Raw genomic sequence first — 15,740 nt, forward strand, 5'->3', positions numbered from 1 at the left:
AGCTGGTGATGGATATGAGAGGACAGTGGGAAATCCAGAGCACGTTACAACCTACCTGTGACTGTTAAGTTAAAGAAGCCAACCAGCACTGACCATAGTCTGAAGGCATAGACCGTTCCCAAATTGGTGAGAAAAAGGGAAAAATATAAGTTTCTCATAATCAACAACCAAAATCTGATCTCAAGCCACTGAAGCCCACAATATTAATATTCAGTAAAAATTCAAAAATTTATTAGAAACATAAAAAAATGTATCAATAATTTGGCTTATATTGGACTACTTTCCATTTTTCCTTCAGACAGAACTCAGGGGTTGAACTAAAAACTGTTTCAAACTAATCTAAATTCACAGTTTAGTTCATGTAATAATTACTGAACTTTTAGGATTGATTGTAATTGTAAGAATGAGTGCAAAATTAAATCATTCTTAGAATGTTGATGTATTTAAGAATTAGCTTTGCTCTACAGTACTTAATAAATAACTCTACTTAATACATACCAGACCAGCCCTCATCCAAAATGTGCTTGACAGAGCATAGATAGAGAGTCTACTTGGATCTACTCGGGTATTAGACATAATACCACACAGACCAGACATATGCAGCAATACAGCTTGGCCCAACTAGATCCAACTCGGACCCTGAGAAGGCTGAATCAATGGATTAATGAATTAGAAAAACCTCACAATTACAGGACAGTAACATTTCTGAAGCAAAAAAGTGCACAGATGTTGAACGTAACACTCTGGTGAGCTATTTTCTCCCCATTTGTGGTTACTGACAATTGTTATGTCTCACAAGTCAGCATGCTAGCTATAACCACAACCAGCCATCAATCTGGTTCTCATGCTGACTTTATTTTTTTTAAATAAGAACAACTGACAAATGTTTTCTTTAGTGTTCCAAAGTAAATCTATTGAAAACAACTGCTATTCCCATCCGAAATAAATCATAATTCAGCACTGAACATCACGATATTTAGTGGTCTATTAAATTCAAACTATTTAAAAGTACAAACACATGTAACAAGACAAGACACAAAATCTCAAAAGAAATCCGTCAGAAAATGTTTAAAAATTGGAAAAATGCTTGTCCTCATTGATTGTCCGTGCCCTGTTTTGAAGGGCTGTTTCACTTTGGCCCCACTCAGAAAGTTTCTGTTTCCTTGTTTATTATAGTCAGATACGTGGCTTTTGGATGACAAGGTGGTTGGGCCCTTTGTTGGAAGCTTTGATGATTTTCCAAGCATCATGGTGCATGAGACCCTCCAGAGAACAGCCATTGATAGACAGGACCTCATCACCAACGTCAATAAGCCCGGACAGCTCTGCAGCACCTCCTGTTAAAGAAGAATACAGCAATTCAGTTTGACTTAAAATGCACTCCCTGATTTTGCTTTCCCCAAATTTCCTTTCAGCTCACTATAGATATTTTGAAAACCACATACTGCTTTGAAGGTGAACTACAGAAGAGTGCAAGCCTGAATGGATGTTCAGATGAAAAATGAAAAGAATTTGCATGTTGTCGAATCATACCAATCGAGTCTTACCTAGGATAAGCCTGCCACAGGGCAGACACCAGAGAAGCAAATGTGGAGGAAGAAGAGAGGAGAGTGGTGTGCTGCAGAGAGTGCACCTCTTTCGACACCGTAATGGACACTGAATGATATCTCTCAACTCCCACATACAACATATTTCCAGGACTGCCTTTTTCCAGCTACGTAATACTGCAAAAATCAGGCCCATCCTGTCTATGAATGATGCAGAAAAACTAGTCCACACATTTGTCACTTCCAGATTGGATTATTGCAACTCCTTATCAAGCTGCCCCAATAAGTCCTTAAAGACTCTCCAGCTGGTCCAGAACGCTGCTGCTCGTGTTCTGATGAGAACTAAGAGAAGAGACCATCTTTCTCCTGTACTGGCTTCTCTTCATTGGCTTCCAGTGAAATCTAGAATAGAGTTTAAAATCCTTCTCCTCACATACAAGGTTCTTAATGGTCAGGCTCCATCATATCTTAAAGAGCTCGTAGTACTGTACTACCCCACTAGAGCACTGCGCTCCCAGACTGCAGGGCTACTGGTGGTTCCTAAAGTCCTCTAAAGTAGTGATGGAGCCAGAGCTTTCAACTATCAGGCTCCTCTCCTGTGGAATCTTCTTCCACTTTGGGTTCGGGGGGCAGACACCCATTTAAGCGTCGGCTTAAAACCTTCCTTTGTGATAAGGCATATAGTTTAGGGCTGGCTCAGGCCTTGGACCAGCCCCTAATTATGCTGCTACAGGCTTAGACTGCCAGGGGACTCCCCATGATGCACTGGGCTCCTCTCTCTTCCTTTCCATCCTTACAACAAAATTAAAACAAAAACAAACAGAGTGGAGCCATGTCAGAGAAAAAAACTGAACGAATGTCTGAGATGATTCAACTCTGCCCATGGATCCTGGGGGGAGAGGGCTGGCACACAGCATAATGCTGTAATGTTAGTTCAGGGGCTATGTGACCAGTTGGGGTCTGGGTTTATGAGTCCATGCAGAGGGCTGAAACGTGTTGGCAAGATGCATTCTTCTTAGTGCCCCTGAACGCCAAGCTTAAGCCGAAAAGCGTTTAAGTGTGCATTAAAAATGTATGCATCCAGCTAGCTAGCCAACAGACAGCTTGCCTCCAGTCTGATAGCCTCCTGCCAACTAGCCGCCAGCCGGCTGCATCTGAATGTGCCCTCTGCCTGCTAGCCACGACCCTGCACTACATTCTATTTGTCTCGGGTTTGCGAGCTTGTGGCCTGCCTGTCCAGATTCCCCGAATCCTTTAAGCCTCCAATGAACCATCTGAGGTACCTTGATGCCCAGTGGTCACCATTTTAAGGCTCTCGTCTTGCCATTTTCTGAGCTTACCATGGAGTCTTCAAAATGGTCTGTGAATGGTCTGTATTTGTACAGCTCCTTTCTAGTCATTTCGACTACTCAAAGCGCTTTTACATGACATCCTCATTCACCCATTCACACATCAATCATTCAGGAGGAATCTAAGTTGGAGACTATTCTTTCACACATTCACACACTACACACTGAAGCTATGTTTCAGGAGCAGTACCAAGTAAGTTGGGGTTCAGTGTCTTGCCCAAGGACACTTCGACATACTGAGCTTCTGATTGAGGGTCGACCCACTCTCCCTCTGAACCACAGCCGCCCAACAAAAGAAGATATGGTCACCATGGCTCCACTGTCAGCCTGCTGATGCCCAGTCAGCCCCCTGAGATCATCAGTTAGCTATCTCCACCAACACCTTGGAAGACCTCCCAGATGATCAATCAACCTTATCCACTGACCAGCAATCATTGATCATTGCTAAAGCATGTACCAGGCCCCTGCTTTGCACTCCTGATGCTGGCCTCCTGAGGCGCACATGCAAAGTTTGAATTTTGAGGAAAAGGACGCAATTATCAATTTAGTAGGGATTAACAGAAAAGTAATACAATGTGTAGAGTAATTAATTTATTTACAGGGAGTAATAAGTAAAGCAATAATATTACTTTTGAAAACAAGTAATGAGTAACATTTTTTGATATAAGGAATACATATAACAAATATATTACAAACCATTATATTACTGCACATAATTTGATTCAGCTTTACCATGTACTTTCTGAGAGAAAAACAATTACCTTTAAAGATGCGCTTGACAATGAGAGGCCTGTCTCCGTGGCTTGAAGACTTCCCCCCCTCCAGACTAAAGCCCAAGCCAGCAGAGGATTTGTGAAGTTCCACTGTAAAGGCACCATCCAGACCCACATCCGCCGCTGAGAAATAATAATAATTACAGAAGAAATATTAGCATGAAGAAACATGCTGCTACACACCTACTTACTACCTGCAACAGCAAGGACTGTTTGTAATGGGCTGTCTATATAATGCTTGTGTTTGAAAAAATTAAATTTTATCTATATTGTCACAAATGTAAGTCTAGGTGTTACCTGTTCTAGCTTCCAAAGACTTCTCCCTGGCAGACCACACCCTCTTTGGCTGGTCAGCTGAATCATGATTGTCAGAGACACTAGGTTCTCTGTCCTTGTCTCTCCAAATGACCACTAAAGCTTGACTGGACAGCCTGGCTTGGTGAAGGCAAGACACAGCCTCTCCATGGGTTTTACCCTCCAGACTTGTGCCATTTATAGATAAAACGCTGTCACTTCTCTGTATTGTGCCTTCGAGACTAGCAGCACCTTTGGTGAAGACCCGATGAACCTGGACACAAAGGAACATGTTACAGTAATAGTACAAGCTGCCCAGAGATACTGGCAAGAACTAGGAAAACATTCATGCCATGAATAAATGAATATCCAACAAAACAATTTAGAGACAGCCTTTGAACATATTGTCATTTAATGTCCACAACAGACAGCTATCAGACTGCTATCTGATAAATTAAATTGTGAAACTGATGCAAAAATGTATTACTGAACCCCAGTGACCATTAACTAAAGCTTCAGTGGCAAAATAAGTTTAAAATCCATAAGTGATGCAACCTGTGAAAGAACAAAAAGCAGTCTTCAATCTTGCTATCATAACATTTCTATCATAAATTTCTCTCTCTCTCTGATTCATCTTGCTGACCAGGTGCCAAATAATGTGCAAGCATTGCATCTTTCCATAAATGCCCTGTCATGTCTGAATGAAGCCATGAGGACCATTAACCATGTTTTAAAGAAGGGTAACAGCTGTTAGGTACAAAGACAATGCTTGCACCTTCAGTCAGATATAAAGTCAATCATAATCATCACATCTGAAACGGAAAAAATATACAGAAATATAACAGAAACCAGATCACATGGGCATTTTATCATGTAAACAGCAAGTATGTTGCTGCAGTTAATGAAGGATCTTATTTTCTATAATATATGGACATGTAAAGCATGTACATATACATATTGGTATATTGGTATATTGCTGTCTGAGAATTTAGAACATTGTGCACAGTGACCATAGTGGAAAAAACGTGTAGGCAGATAGCAAGGAGACAGTGTTTGCAGAGAGGGGTTTTCTAGTGTCAGAACAAACATTTTCTAGTGTGACCCTGTCTGCTAAGTGAAAATCCTCAGTGAAGAAAAATGATCTTTGAAGAAGTAGTGGTAGTATATCAGTCTCCTGATAAGCTGAAGAGATATGTGATATGAGGCTACCCCTATGCTGGAATGGCTTTCAAAAGCTTTAGAGTTGAACTCTTCAACAGTGCTGCCGTTTCTGTGCATTCTTGAGAATAGGCCAATTGGTACACTATGGATGAAATGTTTTGGGTGATTAGTTTAAAAGTGTTTTCCAGCTTTAGGATTTACAGTAAACTTTAGTCTTGATAGTACTGTTGTTTCCCTGTCGTAAATTGTTATTTCTAGCAAGTGAACAAAGCAAATAAGTTGCCATTCTCATATAATTATTTGCTGGTCCAAAGAAAGATAGTTAGTGATTTTATATATTTCAGAAAGGGTTACAAAGCCATTTGTAAGGTTCTGGAGCTCCAGTGAACCACAGTGAGAGACATTATGTCCACATGGAGTAAACCTGGAACAGTGGTGAATCTTCCCAGGAGTGGCTGGCTTACCAAAATGAAAAACAAATGAGTGACTCATCCTAGAAGTCCCAAAAGAGCCCAAATGAGCATCTAATGAACAGCAGGCTGGACCTCACTTGCCCCGGTTAATGTGGCAAAAATGGTAACCATGGGAGAGCAACGAAAACCACTGCTAATCAAAAGGAAAACAACAGCTCAAAAACACAATGATGACCCTCAAGCCTTTTGGGATAATGTTCTGTGGACCGATAAGTGGAAAAGTAGAACTTTTTGGAAGACATGGGTCCTGTAAAGCTAATTATGCATTAGTGTGGTGATAGTGTATTGGTGTGGGCATGCTATGCTGCTTCAGGACCTTGGCAACTTGACATAATTTGCATGAATTCTGCTCTCTACAAGAACATTCTGAGGGAAAATATTCAGTTGTCAATTCATGATCTGAGCTCAAGTGCAATACTAGTGTGATATGAAGCACACAACAAAGTCCACCACTGCATGGGTTAGTTAAGCTGAAAGGCTAAAATGAAATTAGATAAAAATTGTGGAGTGGCCTTGTCAAAGTCCTGACTTGAATCCAATTGAAGTGCTGTGGCAGGACTTTGAAAGGGCAGTTCATACTCAAAAAAACTCTAATGTGGCTGAGTTAAAGCAATTCTGCAAAGAAGAGAGGGCTAAAAGTCCTCCACAGCAAAGACTGATCTCTAATTATCAGAGGAGATTGGTTTCAGTTGTTTCTGCAGTTTGTGGCGAAATCAGTAATGAAATTTGGAAGGTAATATCTTATTCACATGGGTGAATGGTTTTTTTCAATAACTGAAATAACAACCAGAAGAGGACAGATACTTTTTCGTGGCACTGTATGTGTCCTTGACCCCATTCTTTATACATTTGGACTCTGATGAAGTCACAGTAGTGTTGAAACTGAGAAGTACATGATTCCGCTGCATATTGCTGAATTAGAACTGAATTAGGAAGTATTAATCCACTGAGCAGCATTTCTAAGGAGGTCTCTCACACCAGTGCATTATGAATTAAAGCCCCTACATTATGTGGACATTTCGGACTTGCGATGCAAATGTGGCACTGCGTTTTAACAGTACGTTTCTGAGTAAATACATACTTTACTTACAGTTATTGCCTGTTGCTCAAGGTCGATTCCACCAGCAATACTAAAACCAAGTCCTGAGCCTTCCTCTTTACTCAGGACAACAAGGTAAGTATTATTATTAACCTGCAGAGTTTAGACAGCGTCAGTGTGACCAAAAAAATCATACAGAAAGTAGGACAGAAACAAAATAGTCAAAAAAGTAAATGAAATTAGGTTGTGATAATGTATGTGTCAGCAGGATGGCGTTACCTCTGAGAGGGGCTTTGCCTCCTGAAGCACGGTAGACACATATGATTTAATTGTTAAGGAAGACAGCAGTGTTTGCAGCTTACACTGACTCACAGGACAAGTAGCCAGCTCTTTTAAACTGTAGAAAAAAGACACAAGAAAATCATTCATTCTTTTATGTCACACCTGAACTACTGTGATGCCTTGTTGTCTCATTGCCTGAGAAGTAGCTCAGCTTTCTGTTAAGACCATTTTTTGCAGATTTGTCTCATCCAGATTCTAAACTATGTCTTATACATCGGTATAAGATGCCAAAGGGTAGTGACAAAGCTATGGTATTTGAGGCCTCAGGATGAAAACCGGTTGGAATTGATTGGGCTTAACTGTTGTTGAGGATGCATGGGAGAAAAAATAGCAAAGGTTTGAGCATTTGGCTCACAACCATTGTTATTTGCCTGTTTAATCTACACTGCTCAAAAAATGAAGGGAACACTTAATCATCACAGTATAACACCAAGCCAGTTAAACGTCAGGTATATCAATCTGTCCAATTAGAAATAAGAAGAAATAAGTGATTGTGAATCAATTTCATCTGTTTTGGTGCGAATATAAGTGACAACAGGTGCACTGGAGAGGCAACAGCAAGATAACCCCCCAAAAGGGAATGATTTTGCAGGTGATGGCCACAACAATTGCTCTCTCCTTCCTAGTTCTTCCCTAATTTGTGTTTTGCTAGTGTCCTTGTATACTGTACAAGTATACAAGGTACAAGTAGTGTACTGGTAGCATGAGGCAGTACCTGCAGTCCATTCAGGTTGAACAAGTACTCCAGCTCCTCTAGGATGGCACATCTATACGTGCCGTCAAAAGAAGGTTTGCTGTATCTCCTAGCACAGTCTCAAGAGCATGGAGGAGGAGCAGGAGACAAGCTGTTACACGAGGAGAGCCAGACAGGGCCATACAAGGGCATCAACCTAGCAGCAGGATTGGTATCTGCTCCTTTGTGCGAGGAGGAACAGGAGTACTGCCAGAGCCCTACAAAATGACTTCCAGCGGGCTACTGGTGTGGATGTTTCTGACAGACGTCGGGCCCTCATGCCACCCAGCCCAGCACCGTTGCAGCTCGAATGGCAGAGAACACCATTGGTGTCCCGTTCTCTTCATAGATGAGAGCAGATTCACACTGAGTACATCGGTACAGTCTGGAGACGCCATGGTGAATGTTATGCTGCCTGCAGTGTCATCCAGCATGACTGGTTTGGCGGTGGGTCAGTGATGGTCTGGGAAGGCATATCCTTGGAGGGTCGCACAGATCTCCACGTGCTAGCCAATGGTACCCTGACTGTTGTTAGGTACTGGGATGAAATCCTCAGAGCCACAGAGTGTGTAGGCAGTTGCTGGATGATGAAGGTATTGATGCCATTGACTGGCCCTCATGTTCATGTGTGGTTTAAGTGTTCCCTTAATTTTTTTGAGCAGTGTAGTTCACCACAATGGCCTCTACCAGACTGTATGACATACATAACTCTAAAATGCTCCTTATCATGATTTTAGCTTAAGCCTCATAGATGATTCCTGGTTGATTCACACATTGTAATAAAATGTATTCAAAAACAGGCTATCTTCATTTTGATTAATCTTCCTTAAACCTTAAACCCTAAAAGTTTGAAAAAAGAAATCAGGTATACAACATATTTTTTATACTCTAAACTAAGCAATTCTGCTTCATCAAATATTCCTTAACTCTGATTGGTAAATGGTAATTGGTAAATTTTCCAACTGAACTCTGCACACTACTGGTAGGAAGAGTGCAGAGCAAAATACAAATTCAGAAATCTCTCATGTGAAATCACCAAACTACTTTGGGTTTGGGAAAAAATTCCAATAGTACAGTTTCACATATAGTAGGACCCCATCCATCATAGTAAAAAGTTGTATGAGGAAATGGTTTTTGGAGCCCTTGAAAATTAAGCTCCAATTTTTTGATAGAGCCATAAGGTAATGCAAAAAAAAGTATAATCCCATACTATTTTGGGAAAGAAAATGTCAGAGAATAAAGTTGTGCCATGAGAAAATATTTAGGGGAAATATTAGTATTTTGTGAATAACCAATGACTCATTGAATAAACCGAATGTAAACAAGAGAGGTACAGTACTTACATAGTACACACACTGTGTGCGTATGACTAAAAAGGTAAGTCTGTTTGTGTGTCTGTCATATAAGCTCAGACACAATTAAATGACTGGCCTTCATCAACCTTAATATTTTCCTCCCACCTTGAAAGATTCATATAAATCCTATCAGATGATGCTGGCTCACCTGATAGCTGTTTGTAACAACAGAACCACTGGATTGTAACTCATTTGTAGGATCATTTTTGGGAAATGTTAAGCTCTCATTCCGGCTTTATTATGGCTTTTTTTCAAAGTCTGACATTTTCAATCCCTCCATATTGTGGTTTCAATGTGCTTTGAATATAATAATAATATATGTTAATATAATGAGTAGGTGCTAATTGAACTCCCTACCTGATGGACCAACCAGGCTGTTGTTCCGGGATCTCTGGAATTCCTTGAGGAGTCTCTTCAGTGGATCTGAGATTACCTTGGCTCAAACTGTTCACATCCACTTTTGTCAGGGTTTCAGAGGGTAGAAAGCTTTCAGTGATTGTGGCTTTTGTAAGCATAGTGGAATGGATGCCAGGCTTAATGTTATCTAGGGGCGTACCATGTCCTCTGGTAAAGTCCACTGTGCATAGTCTTTCCAATTCAGGCATGCTGAGAGCCCTCACCTGCCGCAACCTACTGCGGGGAAGTTTGTCGTGTTTCCTCTGCAGCACCTGAGGGGTTGGTGGTTCAATCCCATCTGGAGCTTTTTGAACGTCAACGGGGTTGTTCCCAGTCAGGGGGGCTGTGTTACAGCTTGAATGTGGAAGCTCAAGGTTTATCAGTTCAATACTAGATGGAGACTTATCGAGAAGAGGTGAGTAGGGTGTGGTGGGGATTAAATTCTCCACATAAGAACTAAAATTCCTCTGCCGTGTCTGGCAGTCAACAGAATTAACCGAGCCCATATAACCAGCAATCCTTTGGTTAAGCGAAGCTCTAAATGCCAGAGCATAGGACTGAATGTCACTGTTTTTAGTCACAGGCTTGTCACCGTTTGCTAGGTTTTCAAAGGACTTTATCTTATGTTGGACAGAGAAGGGATTGTAATTTGCAGACATGTCAGTGTCTGTAGAGAAGCTTTGTCTTTCCATTGTCTTTATGTACATTCTGGATGTGCTGGACTTTAGGCTCCCACTTGTCCCCACAGTAGCACTGGGTTTAGAGCCATCCCTTGTGATTGAATGAGTTTCCGTAGTACAGCACAGTGAACTAAATACTGTGCTACCGATCATGCCATTTGTTTTTCCTACTGTGGAATTGGCAGGGGAAAACATGGGTGCTAATCTTGAATCGGTGTCTCTTTGAATAGGTGTAGAGTATTTTGAGTTAACAGTTTCATTGCTTGCCATAACTGTTGATGATGGACCAGAAAAAGAAGAGAGTCGAACTTCTAGAAATGCCCTTTGAGTGGCAGGTTTGTGTGACTGACCCAGTGATTTGGCTGCTGCTCTGGAGCCTGAATACACGTCCTTCTCCTTAACCAGCTGTACAGTTTGTAATGTGCCACCTGAAGGACAATGCTCAGCTGCAACTTGTCTTCTGTCACTTACTTTGGGCAAGGTGAAACGCTTGTTAATATCAGGCTGGTTATTGGTCCTCAGGAAACTGGAGATGTTTGCTGCTGGTGATAATTTTGCTGACCAATGAAAGGAAGCACTGATTTTAGAAGGAAGTGGATTTTCACTCCTGATAGGTGTTTGGAGAGACTCCTCCTGTGGTTTGTTCTTACTATTAAAACTTAGGCCTTTATGTTTGGGAGTGCTGGTGTTTGGTGTGATTTGAGTTTCAATGTGAAGTTTTGAGTTAGTACTCCACACAGGACAGTCTGAATTCTCAAGGAGATTTAAGTCAGAAGTCTTCTTAAGCAAGGAACGATGGAGGTTTAAATTAGTTCTACACTCCAAGACTTTTTCTTTGTTTATGATTGATGCTGGCACTCTACTTGAACCTAAAGTCTTTGATTCCACTGATGGTGTTTGTGTATTCAAATGTTTCAATAAAGCTGCATCTGTAAGCAAATTTGCAGTAGAACCCTCAGTGATACTGTTAATAGTTGGTGGGGAGGAGCTGCTGTAAATGGTTAGACTTACAGGACTGGATGCCACACATGGTTTAAACTTGTCAAAGGATTCAATGGCACCATTAATGTAGCACTCTGTAGAAGAAACAGTTATTGTACTGTTGGAAGAGTGGCTTAGTTCGTCTGCAGAAGAGACCCCTAACAACTGAGAATGTTGCAAGCATTGGGTTGTTGTGACAGTGTTTTCTGTGTTTGTCAGTGAACCATCAAAAACCTGATCCATGTTTGTATTTTGACTACTGGAATGCTGAAAATGTGAAGACCCATTTGGTGACTGGCTTAAATGAGGCTGTTCACCAGTCCCAGGTTGCTGGGTAACACAGTAGCAAATCTCCACTTCCTCCTCATTAAGACTACCATCATCAGCAGCTGTTTTATTGACCTTTAAACTGGTGTCAGTCATGGAGTCAATGTTCGAATCACCGTCATCTCCTATATGGTACATACATTTAGAACCAGCATCAAGGCTTTCCGGACTGAATCCATTGAAAACAGTGGAGCTGTTTTCCTTTAGTTGGTTCACATGTGATGTCTCCACAGGAAGAATGGCACCTTTTTCAGTGTGTTGGCTTGAACGGCAGGATACCTGCTCATTAGATAATGCTTTGAAGGGGTATTTGGTGTGTGTATTTTTATCACTGTAGAGGCTCACTTCTGATAAAATGTCATCTATATTGGTGATCGGTATTTCAAAGTCATGGTCTGTTTTGATTTTGTGGATCCCTGAAAAGGCACTTATTTCTTGTCCTTCATCAGATGCCCCCTGAATAGGTCTGACTGGGTTCACTCTGGTGGCTCCATTACCATACCCTGGTGATGATATCAAACTGGATAGTCGATCTACAGCTAGGATCAGAAAGAAAAAGTAAGCAGTTTTGTCAGGACTGAATAAGAGAAAGAGACATGAGTTAAATTAATAATAATAATTTGATCTGACATTTGAATGTTCTTCCAAACACTCTTTAAAAAAATCCTAAAAATCCTATTTTATCTTGCAGCACAGTAAAGTAGCATTTAGAATCTCCAAATCTGATAGTTCTATAATATTCTATAGTTATATAGTTGTGGCTTACCTCCAGGTCAGCTAATTTCAACTAATTCTTTGATGCAAAGCTTTTCTGTTCTCTAAAGTCTATTATATGGTCTGTGAGATATCTTGATGATAAATAAAGACAGGCAAACTCAAAACCTAATCAATGGAGGATAAAAGAGAGGATTGAGAAAATTTATGTTCTAAACAAATTAATATTCCTAGACCAGAGAAATGACAAACCACACAATTAAAATCACAGGTAAAAATGCCTTGATAAAATGAAAGCCTGCATGAGACATCCTTCCCTTAACTTTAGTTAAGCTAGGGCGAAATATAACAGTAAATAATTATAAACAATAACCGATAGGTCATTGACCTATCAAGAACACAATAACTGGCCACATCTATGGCTAGAAAATTAATTAATTGAGTTGTGAGGTAAACATAAAATTTTTTTCTGCTGTAAATTTACTAGGGCCTAACTAGACATATTGCTGTGGTTCCTCATGTATATTATTGTATTAAAGATTAAGATGGTGAAGAAAAAGATTTAACGGCTAATCTGTTCTCTAATTAGAGGACCCCCGTTTGAAGATCGTTAAATAATAACATGGAAATAAAACTCCAAGAAACAGCAATCCACAGTAATGTCTATTCTACACTAAATTAATATTTACTCTACTCCACTATAACAAAAACTGAGACATGCAAAGCATACAGGGAGTTAAGCTACAGTGTAAATCTAGTATTAGTAACTAAAGCTAACATATTATGTATAAGATAGTCACCATGGATAGAAAGTCAGGTGCTTGCAGGCTGCTTTGGGGAAGTGAGTGAGGGAGGGTTGATCCTACATCTTTGGTTGGCATTAAAGGGAAAGACATGGTGGTCTATTTAAAGGCATACTGTGTCTACCACTAATAGCTTAAACAACAGTCATGAAAAGAGTAATCTGCACACATCAAATCAAGGATGTATTTAAAATCCAACTGATATCACAATTTATCATCAAGGTTGTGCTGTAGCTTAAAAGTCGTGGGTGAAGAGTCTTGCTGTTGTGATAAGTGATATTGAAGAGTAAGGAGACAGCATTAACAGCATTTGAATGGACAGAAGTAATGTTTTCAGGTTCGTTTACATACTGTCATGCTGTGATCACAAAGTCATCAAGATCACAAAATAAACAGCAGAATTATACTAGAATATGACCGATGTTAGTTGAAAGACCCTTATAGGAAATCCCGGCATAGTTCAACTTGTTGTATTACCTATAAATGTGACTGACGCTTTGAGTGATTGAAAAGACTAGAAAGGTAATGTAAAAGTGCAGTACAAAATCGGTTTGATTGAGTCACTATCAAATGTGGAGTCCTAGGGTACAGTATATTGCACAACAGTAGCATCTATACTAATGCTGGATGACATATACCTCCAGAATCAAGTGATTCTATAGCAAGATCTTACCAGACACTGGTCTTTTAACCTCCAAGGACAGTGTCATTGGAAGGTTGAGCATGATCTGACAGATTTCCTGGTAGGTAGAAGAGCACACCAGTTTTTCTCCAAGTTTTACAATCTCATCTCCAGGAGACAACTTGCCTGTAGATTCCTGGAAGTACAATTAAACAAAAGAGATAAAATGTAGGTTTTCACTGAGCAACAGAGTTAGCAGTGCGCAAGCCACAAGCACCATCATATGTGATGTGTTTTTTAAAATGTATTCTAAAATAACTCAAACTGAGAGGTTCAGCAATAGATATGAAATATCAACTTATTGGTATTGGACTGGTATGAAGATGAAACCAAACAGACATACCCTTTCTGCTGCACCTCCAGGTTTTAACCCAGCAACAACAACTTTCAGAGGTGATGACATTATCTCTAGGTCAAGTCCAAATGACTCATCTTCACTTCTCTTTAGGGCCACTGTGTTGATGGTATAAACACCAACAACCTCACTGGCATCTTCCTTCTTACATTGCTGATGGGCTGTCAAACCACCAGCAGTCCTGAGGTTTCTTGCACACCGAGTGGCATGGGGCAGAGGCTGAGATGGGGTGAGGTCTGGCGAGGGCTCATCAACTTTGAACTTTTGCTGCTGGGGCAGGTTTGATGCTTCAATGCTCATTAGACTTTTGACCCGTGTAACTGCTTTATGCTCAAGCTTGGGGGAATACTTTGACTCCAACTGTCCATCATCTTGATTTGTACAGTTTTCACTATTAATGGTCAAATTATTGGAACGAGAACTGTTTGCTCCCCCAGCGATGTGGTCAAAGGAGCAGTGGATAGGCATGAAGGCAGACTCAGAAACCGGTGACTCCGACTCATTGATAATGCCCTCCTCACACTGTGAGAAACTATTATGGGGTGGTGTTGTCCTATCATTGCATCCACACTTCTGCAATTGTCTATGCTCTTCACTGTTTCCATCTGCACCCAACAGTGATGTAGAAATTACAACCACTGTCTCAGTTTTGGAAATTCGGGCATCACTGAAGTTAACAGAGTCAGATTTTGTTGGCCTGTGGAAGTTCCCAGTGTTTCTAACATTGTCTGAGTCCTCATCATCACTGAGCTCATCCTCAATGCAAATCACTCGGCGCTGACGGAGAAGTGGGCTCCGCACTGAGGTGGAGCTTAATACAGCATTGGGCTGGCACACTGCCTCTACATGGTCATTGAGAGGGGCAGTGGTCTTGCTTTGTTCCACTTCTGTTAGAGAGTCTGTGAATCCTGAGAAGAAAATGCAGGTAATGTGGACTATTTAAAAAGGAAATATGGTAACAACAATTAACAGGTTAACATAGTAACAGTCATTTTAATTGCCAGATAAAACAAAGAAACAACAGACACTGAGACAGTGTCTCAAAGAATCAAAACTTTATACATATGCCCCTGAATGGGGTACAAATTTAATAAAGAGTAAGCCTTAATCTAGAAGAGTTAATCTTCATATAAAATTGGCTTTCAAAAATACACGCCAGATTTGCATGAATGCCATCCTATTCTGTGTGATTTTGAGTTGTCCCATACAAAAGTTAATAGTCATGAGAAAAACATGATGAAATCTTTGGTCATCAATCTAAGACAGTGGCCCCCAACTGCACTGTGAGACATGTCCCAGCTTTGGCCACCAAAAACCAAGGTTGTGCAAAAAGGACTGTCAACAATTAACCATGAAAAGAGGGCCTAGATGTGAGGAAAATATAAATAAGAAAACACTCTACTTGCCAGTACCAGATTAGATGCAAATCCACCAGTCTAATACTAGACAAGCTAAATCAATATCTAACAATGAATTCAGTCAGAATTAGGTAAATCTTCATTCCAAAACTAGGTATGATCCCTGCCCAGGACACTAGTCTATGGCGTTAAAATTAGTAAAATTTTACCATGTGGCTGTGGTGAGTTGTCATCCATGGAGGTAATGCAGCTCTGCTGGTGCAGCTCTTCATTACTGTTTGAGCCCATCAGCATGGATTCAGAAAGGAATGAGTGGCTGGAAACGTCCTGGGAGAAGTATTGAGATAACTCTGTCTCTGAGCTCAGGGACCCCTGCTA

The 15,740-nt window shown here is 40.6% G+C and overlaps 1 protein-coding gene across 1 annotated transcript in view; it reads right to left on the reverse strand.

Moving 5' to 3' along the window:
• Positions 1 to 351: 351 nt before the first annotated feature.
• Positions 352 to 15,740, reverse strand: part of pdzd2 (PDZ domain containing 2) — a 46,770-nt gene continuing 31,381 nt past the window's right edge. Inside the window, exons 17-25 of the mRNA XM_070833457.1 lie at positions 15,572 to 15,737; positions 13,993 to 14,912; positions 13,641 to 13,785; positions 9,424 to 11,989; positions 6,916 to 7,033; positions 6,688 to 6,789; positions 3,967 to 4,237; positions 3,658 to 3,792; positions 352 to 1,337 (exon numbers count right to left, since the gene is read on the reverse strand). Coding sequence (XP_070689558.1) covers positions 1,177 to 1,337; positions 3,658 to 3,792; positions 3,967 to 4,237; positions 6,688 to 6,789; positions 6,916 to 7,033; positions 9,424 to 11,989; positions 13,641 to 13,785; positions 13,993 to 14,912; positions 15,572 to 15,737 — 4,584 coding nt within the window. The 3' untranslated portion in view covers positions 352 to 1,176. The remainder of the gene's footprint in view (positions 1,338 to 3,657; positions 3,793 to 3,966; positions 4,238 to 6,687; positions 6,790 to 6,915; positions 7,034 to 9,423; positions 11,990 to 13,640; positions 13,786 to 13,992; positions 14,913 to 15,571; positions 15,738 to 15,740) is intronic.

The sequence above is a fragment of the Pempheris klunzingeri genome, chromosome 7 (assembly GCF_042242105.1).
Source record: "Pempheris klunzingeri isolate RE-2024b chromosome 7, fPemKlu1.hap1, whole genome shotgun sequence".
Taxonomy (NCBI): domain Eukaryota; kingdom Metazoa; phylum Chordata; class Actinopteri; order Acropomatiformes; family Pempheridae; genus Pempheris; species Pempheris klunzingeri.